Genomic DNA, 23,658 nt, shown 5'->3' on the forward strand with positions numbered 1-23,658 from the left:
TGAAATCGATAGGCAGCAGGTTTAAAGCAAACAATAGGACATATTTTTTATCTCAACACACGGTTAACCTGTGGAACTCCTTGGTGGAGAGTGGTGTGAAGATCAAGACTATAGTAAAGTTTAAAAAAGAACTAAATAAATTCATGGGGCATAGGTCCATCAATGGCTATTAGCCAGGATGGGCATAGATGGTATCCCTCGCCTCCGTTTGCAAGAGGCTGGAAATGGGCGACAGGGAATTGATAACTTGATGATTACCTGTCCTGTTCATTCCCTCTGGGATACCTGGCATTGGCCGCTGTTGGAAGACAGGATACTGGGTTTGATGGACCTATGGTCTGACCCAGTAAGGCTGTTCTTATGTTCTTATCCTGAACAGGGAGTCATGGTCCTACAACATTCTTACTCCCGGTTTCTACAAGTGCCACACCCTGCTCCACCAGAACCCAGGTGACTACAAGTTGCTGCTGCAAAAAGTATTCCAACTTATTGAAGGTAACTGTGAGCTCCATGGAGACATCCCAGGGCTTGAACTGAAGCCACTGTTCATAACTATCGTTCATGGTTGCCCGGAACACTACACTTATGGTATGATCAGCCATGTGGGTGACATTGCAGTGTAAACAAAGGCAAAGTTGTTCTTCCTGGCAGATCAGAGGGTAGGGGGCTGCAGCAACAAACAAGATCCAAGATGCAAACTATGGTGGAGCAGTGGAAGATGCTGAAGGATAATATTGAGGGTCAGATCCTCTTGTGGTGTGTATGGGCCCAGCTCTAATGAAATAGATAGTTTGCACCAAAACCAGACAATGAAAGGAATTTGTGTGCTGGAATAATAATATGTGGATCTGCTTAGCAGACAATCTTGCAGAGATTTCACTAAAGGAGTGAGGCTGCACAGATTTAGTTAAACCAGGGCATCTTAATGAATGGCTATTTTATATCAATTTAAGCCAGGCTCACCAAAAAATAAATAAATAATATGGAAGGCACTGAAGAATGGTTGAATTTTTATTTTTGCATGTTTTTGTAAGTAAGTAGTTTTTAAGTGAGGTGTAACTTGGTGGCATGCAAAGGATAAAGTAATCTGGACAGGTTGACTGGCACTGTTTACAAGACCTCAGATTACCTTGGGACCATGTTTCTCAACCGGTGGTACACATACCCGCAGGGTACACAAGAGAAGTCTGGGGATATTTATTTTTGAATGGGTACTTTTTAAAAAAAAAGTTTGAGAAACGCTGCTGTGGTCAAAACTCCTGGAAGGGTACACACAGGCTTTCCAGAGCTCCAGCAGTTTTAGAGTTACAGAGAGTTGCCTACTTTTACAGCAAGCTACATAAAAAGTACAAGTGAAGTCAGTACAACCTAAAATGTCACACTCTGTAAGGTGCTACAGGACTGCTTGTTGTTTGTAAAATTTCATAGACAGTGATTAATTAATAGTGCTGTATACACTGAAATGTAAGTACAGTATTTATATTCCAATTGATTTATTGGTAATGATATGTTTAAAATGAGCAGTTTTTGAGTAAAATCTGACTCTTTATTTTTATGGCTGATCTTGTATGTTTTTAAGTGAGGTGAAACATGGGGGTACACAAGGCAAAGCAGACACTTGGAAGGAAGGGGTACAATGGTTTAGAAACTTTCAGCGCCACTGCTGTAGTTCATGTGGCCCGTGGCTTCTCTTCTGAAGATGCTAATAAGCAGGCCAATTAGCACCAGATATAGGTTGGTTTTCTTTAGGTGTATCTCTGCAGCTTTGGAAATGGGACAGAGAAGTATTTGAATTTTAAACCGAAGTTGGGAGGAATGTCATGTTAGAAAATGGTTCCCAAACTTTTTGGCATCATGCTTCTCCTTTTGATTTTTGAGAAACCCTCATGCCCTCCCACCTCTTCTTTACCATCATCCAGCCCCCCTTTTAACAAAAAAATTAAATTCGTAATTTAAAATAATCACAAAATACTGACATAAATATATTTAAAATTAAAACTAAGCACAAATAGTTTTTCTTGGCCCAAAAATTTAATAAAAAATGTAATTTAACATCAGAAACAGAAGAAACAAATGTATTTAATGCAAAAGACGATGCTGCATTTTCTTCATAAGTTGGGAAATCCTGGGAGACCTACTAGGGACCATCCAAGCTAATGGCTCAGGTCCCACTTTGTGGGTGCCTGGTGCAGCCCAAGCTGGCCAGCTGCCTGAGCCCTGTGTTGCAGGGGCTGTCCACCCAAGCCCCACACTGCCAGAGATGCCCACCCAAGCCCTGTGCTGCAAGGGCCGTCTGCCCAATCCCCTGCACTGTGTGGGCCAGCTGCCTGGCTGCCCACCAGCCTCCCGAGCTGCCCAGCTGAGCCCCCACACTCCCGGGGCCAGCTGCCCACCCACCAGCCACTGCCAGAGCCACCTACCTGAGCCCTGCACTGCTGGAGCCAGCCACCCAAGACCCCACATCGGGAGCTAGTGTGGAAGTATAAGAGTTACATTGTAAAAACCACACTATGATACAATCTTGCTTCTGAGCTCAAGAAGGGGAAGTTATGTTGATGCTGTGTGTAGGAACGTAGGGTGGGTTTGGATGGAGCCAGGTGTGCCTGGGAAAGCAGGAACCAGAGCAGTAGGTGCTAGATGGTAATTAATTAAGGTAACCAGAGAGTCATAAACAGGAGACTGCTGAAGGCGATATAGAAATGAAAATACGTGACTGGTCTCAGGCGCTATGTGGGGTGTGTGTGTGTCTGGTTTTTCTTTGTTTATTAACTTGCCTTCTTTTGTCTGTATAAATTGAGAGACCTGAGCCCTAGGTGGGGGCTCACCTTTTTCTGAATGTATTAGCAGAGCAGCTTTGCTAATAAACAGAGTGGTCTGACAAATTGTGTGTCAAGTCTAACTTTGACGCTAGCCACCCAAGCTCCCGACCTGAGCCCTGGTGCTGCCAGGTCCAGCCGCCCAAGCTGCCTTCCTGAGCCATGGGATAGCCTTCCCAGCCGCCTCTGAGCCTCCCACCTGAGCCCCACCTCTCCCCCAAAGCCAGGCACTGACAGCCATCCATCTAACCCCATCCTCTTCCTCCCCGCCCCAACCCACTTACGGTCACCTTTGCAGGAGGCAGCTAGCTCCACGTGGGCCTTCACTAGCTGCCTGATTTTTATAGCAGCTGCACAGGGCTGCCAACAGTGAATGACAGGGGCTGAGAGCCGGAAGCAAGGGCCAGCTCTTTCTTGGGGCTGAGAGACTGATGGGGGGAGGGGTCATCTCAGGCCCCCCCTGGAATTTCTTCACACCCCCAGAGGGCATACTCCCCATTTGGGAAACCAGGGTTATTTGGGGCATGGGCCCATGCATCCAGTTTCCCCTACTCTCAGGAGGGAGGGGGGTTCTTCAGAGTTCTCCCCCTTGGCGCCTGTGGGAGGATTTGGAGGCTGTGTCCTCCTATGGTCAACCCAGTGGAGACCTCTAGCTCAGGTCCTGAAGACAGCAGAGCCCACTCCTCTCTCCTTGCCACTCAGCCCTGAACTGGGCTAGCTTCCTTCCTTTTATCCTCCCTCCAAGCCTGGCACTGGCTGCAGGTGAAATGGGGAGGAGCTTACTGGGCAAACAGGCCTTGTTTAGCTCCTACCTGTCAGGCCCTCCCTTCACTCGCTCACAGTGATAGGCGCAACCTAACCCTAGTCTCTCTTTGGGCCAATATATTCCCTCTAAATTAAAATTATCGAGGAAAACTAGTCTATGAATGTAAAACTTGCTTATAAGATCTTACGGTAGCACATAGCTGTTTACTCTCTCCCAAAGGAAAGTCTAGCCATGAGGGGACACATGAGACTAAGCTGCCTCCTTTTTCCCCTTCATCCAGACCCCTTTAAAACCTCACACAATCCCCAGTGATCTTGTTCTAAACTGAAGATTGGCAACAGTCTGTTAAAACAAACAAACAAAAAAGAAAGAAAAAAACCCCCTCAAAATAAAAACAAAACAAAACAAAAAACTCCCCACAATTTTTCATGTTTTAAAAAAAAGCTTTTCATCTCTACTACCCATCTCTAATAACCACTCACAGAATTTATCTGGCAAAAGCTCTCCAGAAGCCCACCATGCTCCTTCCATCAATCTGCTAGCTTCCAAGCAGACAGCAAGGTTGTGTCTAGATTTGAGCAATTTGTCAGCAGAGAGTGGACACAGTGCCTGGCCACTCTATTTGCAAAGATGTCAAGTGGCATCACAGCAGACAAGGTTGCCCAATGTCCTGGAAGCTCTTTCTGTCGACAGAATGCCCCCCGGAACATCCAGACCGGCTTTTTGTCGGCAGATCTCTGTCAAGAGAAGCATTCTTCCTTGTGGTAGGCGGGGTGCAGATGTTGAGAAAAGTGCTATGCTCTGTGCACTTACTGTCAACAGAATGCCCTTGGGAATATGCATGTTCTCAAGGTTTTGTTCACAAAATGGCTGTTTTGTCAACAAAAGCCTCTAGTGTAGCTATGCCCAAGATAGGCACCACTATAGCTTCCTGCTACCTTTTGTATTGGAATCATCTGTTTCATCTTTGGAGGGGCTCCTCTTGTAATCAGGTTTGTCTTGGGCCCAGAGGTTACATTCAGGAGGGAGGATGAAAAATGGCTGAACAATAAATATAGTTCTGGACAAAGATGTTTACTGGTTTGAAGGAATCATCAAATCATAGAATTGGAGGGAACCTCAAGAGGTCAAGTCCAGTCCCTTGTACTGAACAGCAGCAAGCACCATCTTACCAACATGCACCCAAAATATCCATGAGGTTGGAGTTGGAAATGGGGTTATTGCAACATTGAAAGAGGTTTTTCTTTATTGTTTTTTATAGGAATTGGAAGGTTGCAGGGGTGTCCAATGCATAGGGTAAAGTGCAGTTAATATATGCATAGACACTGAAAATAAAGATAGGTCACCTGTAGCTGACTGTGTAAGGATAAGCATGAGGAAAGAATGAGGTGGCTTGTGTGGCTTTCCCCAGAAGCTGTGGTTTACTTGCGTGGTACAGCACAGACGGTATGGGGCATTGGGGCTGTGGTTAGCCCAACTGCAGGGGTGAGGTCCAGATCTGAGCTGGTAACTCCAGGAGGAGGATGGAAAGTGAACCTCTGCAGGAGGCTTGTGAAGAAGAGGAAGAGTTCCATTTTGGCGAGAGTCTCACCTGCACAGATCCTCCGACCTGTAATGAAATTCAACAAGGATGGGAGGTTTTAAAAAAATATCAGCAACACAACAGATTGGATTTTTAACTCCAGGAAAGTGTTGTAGATAAGAACTTAGCCACTATGAGCAAATGCATCTTCACAACACCAATCTTAAAAAGCAAATGTCATTGCTCCATTTCACAGAAGTGAAAACATGGCATGAGATGGGTACACCAAATGTACCAGGCAATGTACCTGCACTCGACTAAATTGGCTGTCCATACTGGGGAAGGTCAATGGTGGAGTTTCTCCTGTCAACCTTCCTTACTGCTTGTGTCTTGAAAGTAGTACAGGGTTTGATTTTGTGTATCCAAACCTCAGATGTGCAAAAGCACATTTCGTCTTTGCCCACGAAAGCTTGTGGTCATACATTTCTGTTAGTTTATAAGGTGCCACAGGACCCCTTGTTTCTTTTGCAGATCCAGACTAACACACCTACCCCTCTGATACTCCAAACCAGATGTGTAAAATCTAACCCCAGAATATTGACCCTGAGTGGGTAGTTCTCCCACAGTAGTGTAGACATAGCCTTACTCAGCAGGGCTTAGAAGTACAACAGTAGTAATAAACTCAGCTCACAGGATAGTGTTGCTCTAGCTAAGGGCAGAGCAGAAATGAGAGTTTTGCCTCCCTTGAACACAGGGGCCGACAGAGCCCCAGCATGATAATTTAGAAGTGGGGGAGAGAAAGGACAAAGGTTAAACTGCTATGCTTGAAGAGAAGATACCTGCTGAAAAGGGCATGAATGCCTCATTCTTCACAAACTTTCCATCTGAGCTGAGAAAATGCTGAGGATAGAATTCTCCAGGCTTCTCCCACTGAGTCTTGTCATGCAACACAGAAGCCAATAGGGGGATGATATAAGTACCCTAAAAAGATCACAAACTAAACATTAGAACTGTTAGAACTTTTCCATTGAAATGTGATTTCCACCAAAAATAAAGGTGTGTTGTAGGTAACAAAAAAACAGAACAAAATAAAGTGGCAAAATTCCATTTTTGGCAACATTGTTCCCAAACTAATTTTTTTTCAGGAATAATCAAATTTGTTTACTAAAAACTGTTTTAAAACGGAAAAATTTCACCAAAAATGTGTTGTAAGTTCAGAAACATCTTTTCGGTTTTTTCCTTGGTAATTTCTATGAAATTGAAAAACCCTAGAACCTTCAATTTAAAAAAAAGCTTAAAAAAACCGAGTAACAGAAAAGAACAATTGTCATTTTTCTACCAGCTCTTCTAAAAATGTCAGATTGACTATAGACAATGAGTTTCACTCAGAAAGATAATGGGCCAGGTCATCAGCTGGAGTAGATGTGCGTAGCTGTGCTCCCTTCAGTGGAGATATGCCAATGTGCAGCAGCTGAGGATCTGCCCCAGAAAGAGTTTTCTGCACTTGTATCTATTTCAAGTGCTCAGAGCATGGGCTTGTTCCACGTCTTGTCCTGCTTCATTAACCTTTTATGTCTTGAAAATTAGTAAACCCTCTGGACAGACTCATCCTGCCCTCTTTCCCATGAACAAGTCAGTGGTTTAAACCAGAGCATTGAAGATGTCTGTGTATTACTTTGCAGTTTGTCTTCGCTGAGCTCACCAGCAAAAAAGTTTAAGATTTGATTAGTCTGCAGATAGGAATTGTCCAGGTAAAATGAAGAAGACTGACAGAAGTGGTCTGGCAGGCTTCCTGCTTTTACTTACTTTTGGAATAAAATAGCCATTAAGTCTAACATCCTCCGTTGTCTCATGAGGCAGGTTCATTGGCAATATATTAGCAAACCTCTGAATCTCATGGATGACTGCATCTGTGTATGGCATTTGTTTCCGATGTTCATAATGAAGTGGGGCAGATCCTATAACTCTTTCAATTTCTTCATGAACTTTTCCTGAACAATTGAAAGACAGGGAAAGGTGGTGCTCAGATACTGTGATGGTGGGAACCTCTTTGAGAAACTAGACAGAGAGAAGGAAATGTACAACAGTTGCCTGATACACGCCATAATCAACACCCTTTAGGACACAAACATCCTATTTGTAAAATGCTGCTGCTGACCTCCTTTGTTACCAAGGCTGAAGTGGAACAAGCCTCAATGGGTAATTTTGGAGCAGAGGTAAGTGCACCTTTTCTAGGTGTGATAGTAGTAACATTCATAAACAATTGTCTGAAGTACATCCTTTGCGTCAAATGGCAAGTCTTTGTCAAAAAGGAGGAGCTTTGGAATACAGCAGGACAAGACTCATTTGATGTTCAAATGAAGAGAAGAAACCAGGGATGGCTAGGCCACACTCAATCAAAACCATATCCAGCATAGTCCGTCAAGCTCTCCCATGGAACACACAAACAATACGCAAAAGAGAAAGATGTTGGACAAAGTGGAGAAGATCTACTGAGATTGAAGTGATGCTGGAATGCTCCTGGAGTCCTGCTACAGAGTGAAGTGACTTGTAGATGACCTATGCTCCACTCAGAATAAAAGGGTTTAAGTCAAGCGTGTGGGTACATTAGGCAGCAGAGTGTTATTTAGTCAGAGAACTACATGACCAGGGAAAAGTTCAGGATCCTCTCCGAGTCCTGCAGCCTGAATAAAGTATTCCCTCTGCTTTCATGACAGCCAAGTCTTTCTTCTCCCTACTGCGAAGGATGACATCATTCCAGAGCTTTTTCATTTGAACTTGGGTGAGGACTGTGCTGTACATATGTGTGTGGACACAGTTTGCACAAAAGCACACTCAGTACACGCAGAGCAGAGCAAAACACATTATAAATAATCAGAAGGGCTCAGAAGACTTACTCTGAATGGCTGGGTATTTCATCATAAGCAGAAGGCCCCAGCGGAGTGTGGTGGAAGTTGTTTCTGTTCCAGCTATGAACAAATTAGTCAGCAGACTTCGCAAATTCTCATTTGTGAAATGGGAATTGGGATTAGATTTTTCCTGCAAGTACAAAAGTCTCAGTTAAAATTTAAAGAATATTGGCAATCAGGGAAAATCTGCATTAACCACCCCTCTACAACCCCATTGGAACCTCCTGCTGCTTGACAAGAAAGGCATCAATGAAACTCCTTTTGTCATTGGGATCTAATTGCTTCAGGCGTTCGATGAATGTCTGCTGAACGAAGGAGTACAGTTCTTCTACATTTTTAAAGACAGTCTTGTGACTTCCTGGGAGGAACTCCAAGGCTGGAAATATATTGTACAACTAAAGGAAGGGAATATAGCACAGTTAGCAAAAAGGAAATGCAGATTATAATGGTTAACAATTCATTCATGAGCAACATGTGGTTTTTTAGTAATGTGCATTGAGATGAGATAACCTTGCAATTAATAAGGCCTGAGTCCATAAGCCTGTCACATGCAGAACTCCCATTGAGATCAATGAAAATACTCTTTGACCTAATCTTCTTTATTTGGTTAGAGTACATGTGGAGCAATAACTATAATTTTACATTCTTGTGGTCAAGATTGCTTGAGTCCTGGGATTTGCCTATGACCTTTTTACCCAAACACTCTCTGCTGTTGTATCCACTCGTGCTCCACGCGTGCTGATCGCAGGCTGAAAGCTTTTTAAAACTTGTTTCAAATGTTTGTTTTAGGCTGTGTCTACACTACCACCTTCCTTCAAAGGAAGGATGGTAATTAGGGTGTTGGGAGTTTACTAATGAAGTGCTGCCATACATAGGCAGCACTTCATTAAGCAAATTCCCATCCGCCCGTGCCCCCCTCCAGCGTGTCAACTCTGAAGTTTTAAATTTCGAAGTACTGACATGCATCTAGCCGTGGCTCACCCACCAGTAATTCAAAGTGCTGGGGCGTCTTCAAGTCCCCTTACTCCTCAAAACTTTGAGGAGTAAGGGGACTTGGAAGATGCCCTGGCACTTCGAAGTACCGGCGTCTGAGCCGCAGCTAGACACGTGCCGGTGCTTCAAAGTTTAAAATTTTGGAGTTGCTGCGGGGGGGATTTGCTTAATGAAGTGTTGCCTATGCATGGCAGCACTTTATTAGTAAACTCCCAACACCCTAATTACCATCCTTCCTTCAAAGGAAGGTGGTAGTGTAGACAAGCCCCTGGAAAGGTTATAACTCTCATGCTTTGGTCAGAAGCCAGCCAGTTGATGGTGGTGAGGAATCCAGGCAGGATTTTCCACGGAGAATTTATTTAATGTATGCAAGTTGCCTGTCAGAAGGGTTTCTTTCTTTTCCCCCATGAGCATCTGGTGCTGCTTCTTTTTAGAGATATTGCAGTTACTCAGGAAGTTTTAGATCAAATGGTTTAGCCAGAAAATCCCAATTCAAAGAACCTAGAACTTTTCAAAAGAAGCACATTATTTTGATGCCATTTTCAACAGGAAAAGTTTTGCAGCTGTAGGATGGAATTTTTAGTCAAACCTGAAAAGGATGGGGAGGAACAAACAATTTCCTGAGATAGCCAATAGCCCCATATTTCAGGCACTCATGGGGGAGATGTGAAACCCAGGCTCAGGTTTTATGGCTCTTTTGCTTGATTCTCCTACACCATAATTGAGCTCTCTAACCACCATGCTGCTGGCTAATTTGGGATTAGGATCCCTTGCTAGGAAATACTCTGAAATCTCCAAATGCACACAGAATAAACCAGATTAATTAATATTACCATAACTGAAGGACTCCCAGAAAGCCGGACATTTTCACTAATCAAACGGATAAGCCTCAGAAACTTTGGATCCTCATAATCAAAACGGTGTCCGAATATTACTGACACAATAACATTGGAAACAGCAACGTTCATCATCTTAACTGTGTCAAAGGGGTTTCCTGAAAAACATTGTGTGGCAACAATCATCATTTCATAGTGGAAGCCATTGAAACAAGAACTCTCCCCGGTCCCTTTTGGAATTGCTTGCATCCCTTGGGGCACTACAAGGAAGAAACTCTGGCTTCTTTAAGCAGATGTATTTCTGGAGGAGGAGAGCTCCTGTTACATCAGATCTTTAGGTCAAACTTCCCTATGAGTGAGTCTGAGATTTGCCTGAATGAGGAACTGGAACTTATTATTAGGCTAATCCCTTCAACACTTTCACCTCTCCCTCCTTATGTAGCCATCAATGACTCCAAGTGGGTTAAAGTCCTTTCTATAATCCTGATTAATTGAAATCAAAGGCAAAAGAGTCATGGCTGGGTTAGTTTCTGAATGGGATAACTCAATGAGGGTGGGAGGAAGGGGCTTTACATGCCCAAATGTGTTGAAGGACTTCAGATGACTCCCAGTGTCACACAACTAAGCTCAACACATCCTCACCTTTCTGGGCTTCAAAATCCTTTATCAGATAAGCGCATTCTTCCAGGATCTTGTCTTCAATTTTCCTCCTGCCCATACCAAAATCCCGGAGGGTCGTGAGAGTAAATCTTCTCATCACTTTCCAGTTTTCACCATGAGCAAAAACAACACCTGACATGCAAAAGATTTTAGTTAGCTGGATGACCACTTAATGCTGGGTGTGGCCAACTTTCCCATCATCCCATAAAGTCTGTTTGCAGCCACCAATTCTGGCTCTCATTGTTCTGTGCTGTTATTTAACCAATTCCCACCTCAGGTAAAGAAGAAACAAAATATTGGGAGAGGCATCTGCCACCTCTCTGGAGAGTGCTGAAAGCACTGAGGGATGGTCTGTTCTGAGGCACAGTACTTTGAATATTTCCTTCTGACACTCTTCCACTTTGGATAAGGGTCTTTGGTCCAGAAAAAAAGAAAATGAATGTCTGTTAGCCTGTAGGTCAGGGCATTCACCTGGGAGAATCAGGGGCCTGTCCACCTGCTGCAGTGACTCTAAGGATAGAGATACACAATAAAGGAGTGATCCCTGACAGCAGTCCTATACAGCGAAGTTATTTCAAAATAACAGCAGTTATCATGTAATAACTATGCTAGCAGCTACACAAACTATCAGTTGACTTATTTTGAAATTGCTAAACCTCATTTTACTAGGAATAGTGCCTATTTTGATATAGCTATTTCTAAATAGATGTGGTTAAGACAGGCAATAGTAGCTATTTCGAAAAGCCACAATGCATCCAGTGGCTGTATGTCGAAATAGGCTCTATGTGTGCAGGCAATGTGTTTAGAAGTAGATGATGCTATTTCAAAATGTATTTTTGCGGGTATCAGCATTATTTTGTTTTGGAATAAGGCTGCCAGGTTGACATACCCTGAAAGAAGAATATTTCAAATGCTTCTTGTTAGGTGAGAGAGAAAAGAAATCTCACCACGTCCTTTTATGACCTTTTCAAATATCGGGACTCTGGCTCTTTCTGCAAATGCATCTGCGTGGTTCACAAGAGCCTCCTTTATCATCTTATATCCTGAGAGCACCATCATTTGTGTGGGTCCCATCCAAATGCTGAAGACTGGGCCGTATTCATCAGACAGCTTAAATACAGGGAGAGTTAAAAAAAAGCATTATATGTTTCCCTTCTTACTTTTAAACCAACTGGAAGGTTTCAGATTGAGTTTAAAGCACACAAGCTGGAGTTATTCCTTTTTTCCTGCCTGCACATATAGCTGAATGAACAAACACCAAGTTCAGCAGTTAGACAAAAGAGAGTTATACACATTAGTGCTCTGCTGCTGCTGTTTATTTTATTTGGAAAAGATACTGTTGAAGGTTCTAAGTTTCTTTACAATATGGGGATAGAGCTTAAGAATGCTGGCTGCACAGAGCGTGTCTAATGTCCAGTGAAAGAAAATTTTAAGGGAGGTAGGCAAGTGGCTTTCAGTGCATTGTACAGGCAGGGAACCGAGGAATGGTAAGACTGGACCAAAGTCACAGAGAAAGTCTTAGGCAGAGTGGGAAATGAAGCCAAGTCTCCCAAATCCCAGGCTACTGGCATACGTGGGCCCACTGTTTGCACTAACATGTATGACAAATTTACTTTGTAAATTCATTAGCTTTGTAAGCCTATAAAAAACAGGCTGCACTAATATCATACTAATTAGCTACTTACAAATTGCCCTCAGGAGGGAATTAAGTACAATATGATCCATATCATATTTTACCTGTTCACAGCAGTTACAGGCAATGTAATGGGCTACATAATAACAACAGAAAGTACCAAACTTTAGAGTTGGACAGGAATATGTTTCCTTTTGAAACACAATTCTTTGACAAAAATGATATTTATTGACATAGATTAGGATTTCATAAAAACAAAACAATTAACAGGAAAATAAGTAATTTTTGTGCCCAACTTTACCAAGTATAGTTCTTTCATAATGCCAAATACCAGGGTCTTTGGCCAGAAAATAAATTTACAGTGCATCAGTGGTTTTACTCTAGATGTGCTTATTATTGTGGATATTTTGTATGACACCAAAATATTCTCAGTGCTTTGCAGTCAAATAAAAATGTTTCCATGTATAGCTCTGAATGTATGGCTCTACTTTTGCTTCGATAGCTGCCTATGTTGTTTGCATAGGCTCTCATTTTTCTTATTATTTTATTATTATTCATCCGTGTTAACATAGCATGTAGGTGCCCTAGTCAGGGACTAGGACTCCATTGTACAAGATGTTGTACAGAGAACTTAATGATGGGTCTTTCTCCAGGGAGCATAAAATCCGTGTATCTGCAGCTCAGAATTGGCCAAGGGATCTGTGATAGCAGATCCTGATGTAGGATTAAGGCCCAAAAAGAAATGAGGAGATGAAGGAGGGGAAATGGGATACAAGAGGTAATGGGTTGAGATGTGAATGTCTCATACCATCTGGAGGACTGTGGCTGTCTTAGAAGACTGACCATAGTAGGTCAGACCAATGGTCCTGTCTTGTGACAGTGGCCGATGCCAGATTCTTTAGAGGCGAGGTCTACAGGAAAGGGGAAGGTCAAGTTAAAAGGCACAACTCCAGCTTCATTAATTATGCACCTAGAGTTGACGTACCTTAATTTGAGATTTTCCATGGTCTCTACTGAGTGTGGCTGATGGGATCCCTCTGACTTTGACTGTGCATGTCCCTGCCAGATGGGCTAAATCAAACTCCAGAAGATTGAACATGGCAGAGTCACTCCTCCCTGTGTTGAAAAAGTGCCCAAAGAGAACAAAAACACCAGGCCTATTTGTAGTGATCCTTGCCCATTCTCAGCTTCTGGGACATGCAAATGAGGAGGTTGTATTCTGCATGATCTTGCCTAATAACTGTTAATAGACCTGTTTTCCATGAACTTATCTAATTCTCTTTAGAATCCAGTTATACTTTTTATCCTCCAGCTACTGGATCTCATTATGTCTTTGTTGACTACCTTAAAGGAACCCCTTTTGTCAGCTACCTTCACTTTGGGCAGGTGCTTATACACTATTGAGTCACCTTTTAACCATCCCTTGTGAAACAGACCAGCCTTCTTTGGTCTCTCCTTTTCTGATTTCTTTGTTCATACCTCTATTCACTTCTGTTGATCTTCCCTGAACCTGGCTCTATCTGACAGCATACTTTCCCCTCCCCCTGCACTTCTGGAGTTTTCAGAGTGATTGACAATTATGATGAAGCGTTGAAGGAGGCTGGAATGTCAGCGGTTAAAAAAAATAATCAGTTGCTGTATTGGGCACATCTGCCTTTCTGTATTAAGGTGATGTAAATCCACTGCTGGAGAAGAGTTATTATTCACTGTGGCTGTGCCTACACTAGCCCTCCACTTTTGGAGGGGTCATGTTAATGAGGCAGTTTGGAACATGCTAATGAGGCGCTGACATAAATATACAACTCCTCATTAGCATAATGGCAGCTGCACATGATTAAAAAATGCTGCTTTTGGAATGCACATCACCTGTGTAAATGTGGGCCTTTCAAAAGGTCCCTCATTTATACTGGCAGTGTGCATTCTGAAAGCTGCACTTTCCAATTGCACATGGCAGTTTTATGCTAATAAGGCACTGTAAACATGTCAGCACCTAATTAGCATCTTCTGAACTACCCCATTACCATGCCCCCTCTGAAAGGAGGGGGCTAGTGCAGGAACAGACAGTGATTTTGCCACTTTTTAGTTTCACAGCAGTAAGCACCAAGTCCAGTAGGAAACCTGTGCCAGATGGGGAGCAGCCTGAGACAGAAAGTGCAGAAGGTACATAAGAAGAGACCAAAAGTCCAACTCTCCCAGTGTCCTGTCCTCCTACAGAGGCCAATGCCAGGTGCCCCAGAGAGAATGTACACAACAGGTAATGATCCAGTTATCCCTCCCTGGTTACCTATTTCCAGTTTCTGACAAAGAGAGGGTAGGGACGCCATTCCTTCCCCTCCTGGCTACTAGTTTTTGATGGACCGTGAATTTAATTAAATCTTTTTGATGCCTGTCAAAATCCCAGTCTTCACAACATCCTCTGGCAAGTAGTTCCACAGAGTCATGAAAGAATACCTTTCAAAAGTTTAAATTCATAGATAGTGGGTTTTGTGTTGGCAACCAGTTGGTGAGCCAAAGGGAAGAGAGAAGGATGTTTTGAATTGAAGCGGTTACCTGCTGAGGGAATCTTTTTTTCTGTCTGGCTAGACAAGAGAGATTAAATATCCAGGCCACAAGGAGACCTGGGTATACAGATATGTAGATAGAAAGGAAATGTTTAGTCAGATGAGATCAGGTTATTGTTTATTTGCACTGGGTGAAGGACATCTCAGGCTGGCTGATACACCCCCTCATAATTCTCTGCCTCGCTCTTCTTTTTAAGTTGCTCTGTGACACCTAGCCAATAAGTGTGCTTTATCACTTTATTTGTATACTGTACATTTTGTTAATAAATCACCTTTTTAAGGCAATAATTTGATACCCATGCCCTAGAGAAGGGCCTGTGTATATAGAGGCCTAAGACTGAAAGGTCATCTATCAGATGGAACTTAATTTCTTCCTATTTGTTTTCAAGCTTGCTCCTAAGGGAGGATTAAGAACTCAGGGTTACCCCATAGTATATCTTTCTGGGTTAAAGACTCTCCTTTGGGTGTTGTCAGCTGCTTCCCTGGGTTATGGAATTTCAGACCTTAGGAAGCGTTTAAGCAGAAGCCAGGAATGGATAAGATCTCTGCTAGTGACAATACACAAGAAAGGAAGTACATTGGAGTGCAAGAACTACAGAACAATTGCCCTAATGAGTCTTCTAGGCATGGTGCTGAAGATGATACTGACAGAGACAGTGAGATCAGAGACAGAGGAACATCTAGAGGATGAGCAAGCAGGGTTCAGGAAAGATAGAAGTACTGTACAGCAGATGTTGGCACTAAGATTGCAGAGAAAGCTCAACAAAAGTACAAGAACATACACACTTGCTTCACCCATTTTCGGAAGGCATTTGACAGTATAGATCATAAAGTGACTTAGGTGGTGTTGGAGTTGTACAGAGTGGATAGCAGACTGATATGGTTGTTGAAGGATATCAGTGGCAATGTGGCGGTAGTGGTGAGAACATGAGGGGAGTTGGGAAGCTGGTTTAGAATAAGTAGAGCTATGAGATAAGAAGATTGGATATCGTGGAATATCTTCATCATACATCTAGAAAGAGTGATGGACAAGATCAAGGAAGAGGTAGATGGGCTATATGTGCACGGGAAAAAATAAACAATTTGAGGTTCATGGATGATATAGTTATCATTGAGGAATATGAGGAGAAGCTAGCAAAAATGGTGCAGGTGCTATAGGAGGAAAGGAAGTGGAACGGACTGATTGTAAACATGGATAAAAAACCCGTGGTATTTGGAGATAAGGATAAAGGAAGGAAGATCAGAGTAAATGGGACTGAACTAGAGAAAGTATACAAGTTCACATATCTTGGGAGCAACATAATGTATGATCTACATAGTAGCAACTAGAATAGTAACAACAAGAATGAGTTTGAAGGTGATGGATAAGATCTGGAAAAGCAAAGCAATTAGCTTAGGAACGAAGCTGAGCATCTTGGAAATGCATGTATTCATCAGCATGTTGAATGCTGTGAGACATGAGTGATAATGAAAGTTTTGAAGTGAAGGATATTGGCATTCGAGAGGCATTGTTATGGAACTATCCCAAGAATAGAATGGATGCAGAAGGTTACTACTGAGGAATTATACAGGAAGATATAGCTGAAAGAGAACCTATTGCAGAAGGTTATACAATGGAAGTTACAGCTATTCAGGCATATTTGAAGAATGAATGATGAATAAAAAATCAAGATCCTGGTATTCAGCATAATGGATGTTTTGAATAGGAGAGGCAGACCCCACAGAGAATGGGTAGATGATATAGTAGTTTCGTGTGGAACTAGTCTACAGAAACTAAGACACTCTGCACTGGACAGGGAAAGGTGGAAGGAAATAGTGATAGAGGCATCAGACACCAATGGGCGCTGAGCCCATGGTTGTTGTTGATGATGATTATGTTGATAGAGGCAAGGTAGTTTTTAAGTTTCTTGCAGGCCCCCACCTTCTTCACTTGAAGCGTCAGAGTGGAGATCAGCCCTGAAACTCAGGCTGACTGTGCATTGTGTGAAAAAATATTTCCTTTTGTTTGTTTTAAATGTGCTACCTATAAAATGACATGTCATGGAAAGTTCTGGGCACCTGAAACATAACGAAATCGGAGGGAATTCTGAGCCAGCAAAAGAAGTTCTGGGAACTAATTTGTGAACAAGTGTAGGTTGTCCATTGTGTCCGATGATGATGTCTTGAGTTTGCTAAGGTTCATCTGTTGTGGATTCGCAGGTGACTGAGGAGTCCAAGCTTTGAACGGCATGGCTGTTCACAGTGGGAGAAAGGGAACTGTCCTGGCTCTGTTGGTGTGGCTGCTGCTGTTGCTTTCTTTCTCTCACGAGCAACAATGAGTCGTACACGTTGCTGCTCTTCAAAGTTGTCATACATGTGTTGTACAAGAGCACGCCAGCCTGTTCAGTCTTTTGCATGCTGCTCTAGCTGATCTGTTTTTAAACCAGCATGAGCAATGTTGGCCTTCATGCAGTCTTTATACCTCTTGTGAGGCTTAACTTGACTCCTTTTGCCCTGAGAGAGTTCACCGAAGAGTTGCTTAGGGATTCTTGACTCCTACATTTGCATGATGTGCCCTGTCCAGTGAAGCTGGGCTTTCAGAATCATGGCTTCAATGCACGTGGTTCCTGCTCTGTCCAGGACTTCCAGGTTCGTAACTCTATCCTGCCATTGAATGTGCAGTGTTGACCTTAGGCTGCATGTGTGGAAGCGCTCAAGCAGTTTTATATGTTTTCTGCACAAGGTCCAGGTTTCACAGCCAGACAGGAGACTGGTCAGGACTACAGCCTTGTACACTTTCAGTTTAGTGGACTGTCGGATATTGTGCTGATTCAACACTTGTGCTCTCAGATGTCCTAGGGCCCGGCTGGCCTGGCAGATTCTGGCATTGATTTCTTTGTCAAGGGAGCCATCATTGGCTATCACACTGCCAAGGTACTTGAACTCCTCTCCTGTTTTTAACTCTGTTTCTTCAATAAAGATTGAAGCGGGGAGAACAGCAGATCCTGGAGCACGTTGAAACAGTTCCTTGGTCTTTCCTAGGCTGATGGTCAAACCAAAGAGGCGAGTGGCATCAGCAAACTTGTTGAAGATGAGCTGGAGATCAGATTCCTTGTGTGCCACAACTGCACAGTCGTCAGCAAAAAGAGCTTCAAGGATGAGCCTCTCAAGAGTCTTGGTTTTAGCATTCAGATGACGAAGGTCGAAAAGTGACCCATCAAGTCTATATGTTATGTAGACTCCATGGTCCAGGTCCCTAACTGCATGGCTGAGGATACATTTGAAAAAGAGGCTGAATAACACTGGGGCCAGCACACACCTTTGCTCCGCACCATTGGATCTCTCAAATGGATCTAAGGACTCGCCATTTGAAAGAACAAAATCAGTCATGTCATCATGGAACAGGCATATGAGGTTAATGAATCTTCTCGGGCAGCCAAGTTTTGACAGGATAATCCACAGGGCTTCTCTGTTGATGGTGTTAAATGCCTTGGTCAGGTCTATAAAGACAGCATACAGATCCAAGTTCTGCTTTATGCACTTTTCCTGGACCTGACGAACAACAAAGATCATGTCAATGGTGCTGCAGCCTGGGTGAAAACCACACTGTGCCTCTTGTAGATTCTCCTCTAAGATGCTGGAGATCAGACGACTGAGGATGACTTGAGCCAAGATCTTCCCAACAGTACAGAGAAGGGAGATGCCTCAGTAATTTCCACAGTCAGCTTTTTTGCCCTTGTTCTTGAAGAGTGAAATGATTGTGGCATCGTTAAAGTCTTTGGGCATGTCTTCTTCTTCCCAGATGCTGATCAAGATGTTGTGAAAGGCTTCAAGTGACATTGGTCCTGTTGCTTTGAAAATTTCAGCAGGGAGACTGTCCATACCAGAGGCTTTGCCAGAGGTGGTCCAACTGATTGCCTTTTTGACCTCATCCATTGTAGGGGGCAGGTCAAGACTGTCTATTGTGGGTTTCTTAGGGATCTGGTGTAGGGCCACAGGGTCGACAATGGAGGGTCTGTTGAGAAGGTTGCTGAAGTGCTCTCTCCACCTATTGTTGATGCTGTTCTTCTCCCTCAGAAGGGTCACGCTATCTGCAGACAGGAGAGGTGTAGTACTTCACTTTGAAGGTCCATATATCGCTTTGATAGCACTAAAGAACATCTTGGCTACGTCTACACGTGCACCCAACTTCGAAATAGCTTATTTCGATGTTGCGACATCGAAATAGGCTATTTCGATGAATAACGTCTACACGTCCTCCAGGGCTGGCAACGTCGATGTTCAACTTCGACGTTGCTCAGCCCAACATCGAAATAGGCACAACGAGGGAACGTCTACACGGCAAAGTAGCACACATCGAAATAAGGGAGCCAGGCACAGCTGCAGACAGGGTCACGGGGCGGACTCAACAGCAAGCCGCTCCCTTAAAGGGCCCCTCCCAGACACACTTTCATTAAACAGTGCAAGATACACAGAGCCAACAACTAGTTGCAGACCCTGTATATGCAGCACGGACCCCCAGCTGCAGCAGCAGCAGCCAGAAGCCCTGGGCTAAGGGCTGCTGCCCACGGTGACCACAGAGCCCCGCAAGGGCTGGAGAGAGAGTATCTCTCAACCCCCCAGCTGATGGCCGCCATGGAGGACCCCGCTATTTCGATGTTGCGGGACGCGGATCGTCTACACGTCCCTACTTCGATGTTGAACGTCGAAGTAGGGCGCTATTCCCATCCGCTCATGGGGATAGCGACTTCGACGTCTCGCCGCCTAACGTCGATTTCAACTTCGAAATAGCGCCCAACACGTGTAGACGTGACGGGCGCTATTTCGAAGTTACTGCCGCTACTTCGAAGTAGCGTGCACGTGTAGACGCAGCCCTTGGAGTTCTTAGTGTCAGCATAGTATTGGACTTCATCAGCTTTACTCTCCCACCACTCATCTTGCATTTTGCAAATTGTCGTTTGCGCCTGGTTCTGAAGGTGAACTCATTTTTTGAAACAATCATGTCTGGAGATTGAGGACTGATCATTTTGCCATAGCAGAAATGTGTTCTGTTTTTCCTTTAAGATCTTTATGATGGCCTCATCATTTTTGTGAACAAGTAGTAGAAATAAAATAACTTTAGGACTTCTTATGTCAATTTTTTTTGGTGGATTCAGGGTATGGCCAAAAACTCTTGCAGTGGGCACTTTGACACTTCATCCTAAAATACTTAATTAGCATTAGGAAAAAAACAAAGGACGATGCACACATAAAGATCCACATGACAGCAATTTCTTTAGGGAGGGTTTTTCTCTGCAGACTCAATTATAAAAATCTGACAGTGAAAAGTGGTAAGTACTTTACACTTACCCATATTAAGCCAGGAAAGGAAATGGGGACCAGGAGAGATGAGTGTGGGTGGTGAACTCACAGCTGTGCTTGGGGTTGACACCTACTGCCACATGATCAAGCCAAAAGGAGCCTCACACCCAGACCACAGACCAGTACCTGGAGTTGGGTGCAAGGCCTGCACAGCATGGTCTAGAAGCTGGAGCATAGGGCCAGGTCCAACTGCTGAGCAGTCAGAACCTGAAGCTGGGTGCTGGAGCCCATGGCCAGGACTGATTGCCCACCACCATGCTCCTCCTAATGCATCCTAATATGCTGTTAACATTCTTGGCTACAAGGGCACACTGTTTACTCATATCCAGCCTTTCATTCACCATAACCCCTAGGTCCCTTTCTGCGGTACTGCTTCTACTTCACCAAGAGGGTGGAGAAGCACTGGAATGCAGTGCCTAAAAAGGTGATGGATTCGCCATTCCTAGAGGTTTTTAAGTTCTGGCTTGACAAGGTCCTGGATGGGATGACTTAGTTGGGGTTCCTCCTGCTTGAAGCAGGGGGCTGGACTACATGACCTCCTGAGGTCCCTTCCAGCCCTGTGATTCCGTGATTATGTGATGACTGACCAGCTAATTCAGAAGCTGTGCTGTCCCTCAGGCCATCTCAGAGGTCCAGAGAAGCTACGGCCACTACCAAATTTTGAAGCCCCTCAACATAACAGAGTGAGACATAATTTGAATTATTTTTTCATTTAACAAATATTTTTCTGGCCTTTTTCTGTGTAAATGCACTAAGAATGGATGGCTGTTCATCAAACCAAGTTGCAAAACATATGAAATGTCAGAAAATTAACACGTGTCTAAATTTAAAGCCCCCTTAAGTTTGAGGCTGAGGCAAAATTGTTCCTCCTCTCCACCCACCCTGATTGGCACTGACTAGTCTGTCTTCATTAAGGGTGTTCCCTTGCAGTACGTACCTCTTCAAAAATGGAGCCTCCTGCCTTTTGCTTAGACTTCCTTTTTATCATCTGTCATTTGCTACTGTGAGCTCAAAAGCAACCTGCCCTGTCCACCTCATCAGAAAGTGTTACCTTAAGCAAAGTTCGGTAAGGCCTCTTCAGGTCCAGCTGGTGTAGATTTCCAATGATGGGTAAAGGTCTTGGTCCTGGAGGGAAATCTGGGCAGACTCTGTTATTCCGTTTCCTTTTCACAGCCATGACAGAAACAAGAATTGCAACAAACAGCAGCAGGATGGTAAGTGGATCTGCCAGAGTCATTTTTTTTTTTTTTGGTGTTAGATATGGAGCTAGGGAGGAAATTTACAAGACACATAGAAATTATTGTGGGAATGCAGCATAAATCAGCAATGTCTGTAAAGAGAGTGATCATCTTGGTTATGATGTCTGTCTAATACAGGTATTATTTCATTTCCCTTACCCATGATGCTTCACTTAATCCTATTCATGCCAGCGAAAAGTCTTTTGTTAAGAAAATGTTATTGGCAGCTTCTTCCTTTGAAAAGTATGGTGGATGGAATATCTGGACCATCCGGTTTAACATCTGGATTTCATTGTATCGTCACCTCGCTTTCTACTGGCTGCCATTTTTCTATCAATCTTGGCCAAAGTAATTGTCCACACATGACCTTTGATGAATGATACTGATCATGGTGAGTGGAAAGATATGCGGCATGAGTTTGGGACCATACTCTTAGATTGGCTTACAAATGACCTTTGCTCTAGAAGAAAAAAAATTAAGCACGTGTGCTTCTTAATATCTAAGCAAATTGCTTAATTTGCTTATTGGAAAACAATTTGCAACCATCCAGAAACTTCAGTTTTAAAAATGTGTGTGTGAATTAATGATTGTGGCATCAGCCTATATCAAGCATGTGGGGGTGAATAATGCTCTCCCTAACATGCTCTGCCCCTTCCTTTTGATGCCTTTCACCCTCTTGTGCAATGCATCTCTATCCTCTGAAGCAGCTGGAGAAATCCTAAAGTGACTGAAATGTAAGGTTGGGAGCAGCAGGGAAAAGAGAACAGAGAATGTTTTAAACAGATTATTGTAAAATTGGAGCATGTACAGAGAGGAGCTGTTAATATTATTCAAGGGCTGGAAAAACCATCTATTGTGAGCAACTTAAAGAGTTCAATCCATTTATGAAAGAGAAAAATCGCAAGGTGCAGATTAAGTGTACAAGGACCTTGCTGGGTAGAAAATACTGGGTATTCAAGGTTTTGTTGAACTGCCTGAGAAAGGGACAACAAGAAGCCATGGCTGGAAGTGGGATCCAGATAAATTCAAATAAGAACTAATGCATACATTGCTCACAGTGAGTGGGATTAACCACTGCAACAAACCATCCAGGCAAGAGGTGAGTGTTTCAGCTCTTCATATTTGCAGATCGTGATGGGATGCCTTTCTGGAAGTTGTGCTTTAGACAAACACTTTTTGTGCTCAATACAGATCAAATGAACGAAATTTAAGAGGCTGTGCTATACAGCTCAGATTAGATGATCTGAGGTTGATGTCTGGCCAGAAACTCTATAAATCTAAGAACGGTGAATTAAGCTATCTTGCAATAAAATGGTGGTTTACATAAATAGAAGCTAAACCGAAGCATGTAACTGTGGCTCTTAGATAAAGATCCTGTGTGTGAGAAACTAGAAACAAATGGTGATGAAAATGTGTGATCCCTGAATGAGGTGAATGGGTTTGTTTAGTGGAGAATGTATGGTCCTATTTTAACTGAAATTATTCGATTGCCAATTAACTCAAGGTTACTGAATCACTTGTCCATGCTAGTCTAGATATTCCTTACATGTCTATGTCTAAAATCATATACACAGGGTTTTGGTTAAAATCCCTGTACAAACTGGGAAGCATGGAAGAAGGCAACAAGATGGGATATGGAGCAAGAACCAATGGGAGTGTGTGGGCTAATTAGGGGGCTTGGACACACTCACTGAGAGCACATCAGGTGCATAGATATTATAGGATTTATTGCCAAAGTGTATTAAGTCTCCCAGCCTTTAAGTGTTACTAAATATGTATCTCCCATACTGAGGAAGCTAGCAATCAGGCAAGCAAAAGACAATACTTACACCCCTTCTGCTGTGGACAGTCCTGGGCCCTCTGTCTTTGTCCTTGAGGGCTCGTAACGGGTGCTGATCTAATGTGGGGAGTCCCTGGGCACCCACAAGGCCAGGGTCCACAGGTGAGACTGCTCTCTCAGGCAACACTTCCCAGCCATTTAAAACTATCTCTCTCCTCCTTCTAGCCCTTTCCACAGGGGCGTATACATCCTCAGGGAGGTCCTGGCAGGAAACACTGTTATTCCCTGCTTCACTGAACTTGTTTATAGCTCTGGAAAGGCTCCATGCCAGCTGTGGCCAGTAAGATCCACAGGACTGAGACAAAGTTCAAAGGTAATTTGCAGTCAGGTCCAGCACTCCCTGCTTGTTCCCTGACAGGGCTATGCCAATGGAGGACCATACACAGCTTCATGATAGGCCCTAAGCACTTGTACATGTTGCACCAGCTGCTGAATGTAGCAACACCGGGTAACCCACAGTATTAGCCAGATCCCCATTATTGCAAAGGCCACAATAATTGGATGTAGCAGCAAGTTGAAGGTCACCCTGTCCTGAGGGGCCATC

General features: G+C 43.5%; 1 protein-coding gene across 5 annotated transcripts; it reads right to left on the minus strand.

Annotated features, from left to right (window-relative positions):
* Positions 1 to 4,637: 4,637 nt before the first annotated feature.
* LOC142011620 (cytochrome P450 2K6-like) lies at positions 4,638 to 23,230 on the minus strand. Of its 5 annotated transcripts, none has more exons than XM_074991388.1 (10): positions 23,104 to 23,230; positions 21,088 to 21,302; positions 11,450 to 11,612; positions 10,485 to 10,634; positions 9,840 to 10,000; positions 8,235 to 8,408; positions 8,002 to 8,143; positions 6,911 to 7,095; positions 5,944 to 6,085; positions 4,638 to 5,191 (listed from the first exon to the last, which is right to left on the minus strand). In XM_074991388.1, exons 2-10 carry the CDS (start codon positions 21,271 to 21,273, stop codon positions 5,004 to 5,006), a joined length of 1,491 nt encoding a protein of 496 aa, XP_074847489.1. In that variant the 5' UTR covers positions 21,274 to 21,302; positions 23,104 to 23,230; the 3' UTR covers positions 4,638 to 5,003. The 5 variants fall into 5 exon arrangements, with proteins under 5 accessions (XP_074847489.1, XP_074847492.1, XP_074847490.1 ...); XM_074991391.1 differs by lacking the exons at positions 21,088 to 21,302; positions 23,104 to 23,230 and adding exons at positions 12,944 to 13,046; positions 13,121 to 13,144; XM_074991389.1 differs by lacking the exons at positions 21,088 to 21,302; positions 23,104 to 23,230 and adding an exon at positions 13,121 to 13,833.
* Between the last annotated feature and the right edge of the window lie 428 nt (positions 23,231 to 23,658).

Source organism: Carettochelys insculpta, chromosome 3, assembly GCF_033958435.1.
Source record: "Carettochelys insculpta isolate YL-2023 chromosome 3, ASM3395843v1, whole genome shotgun sequence".
Lineage (NCBI taxonomy): Eukaryota > Metazoa > Chordata > Testudines > Carettochelyidae > Carettochelys > Carettochelys insculpta.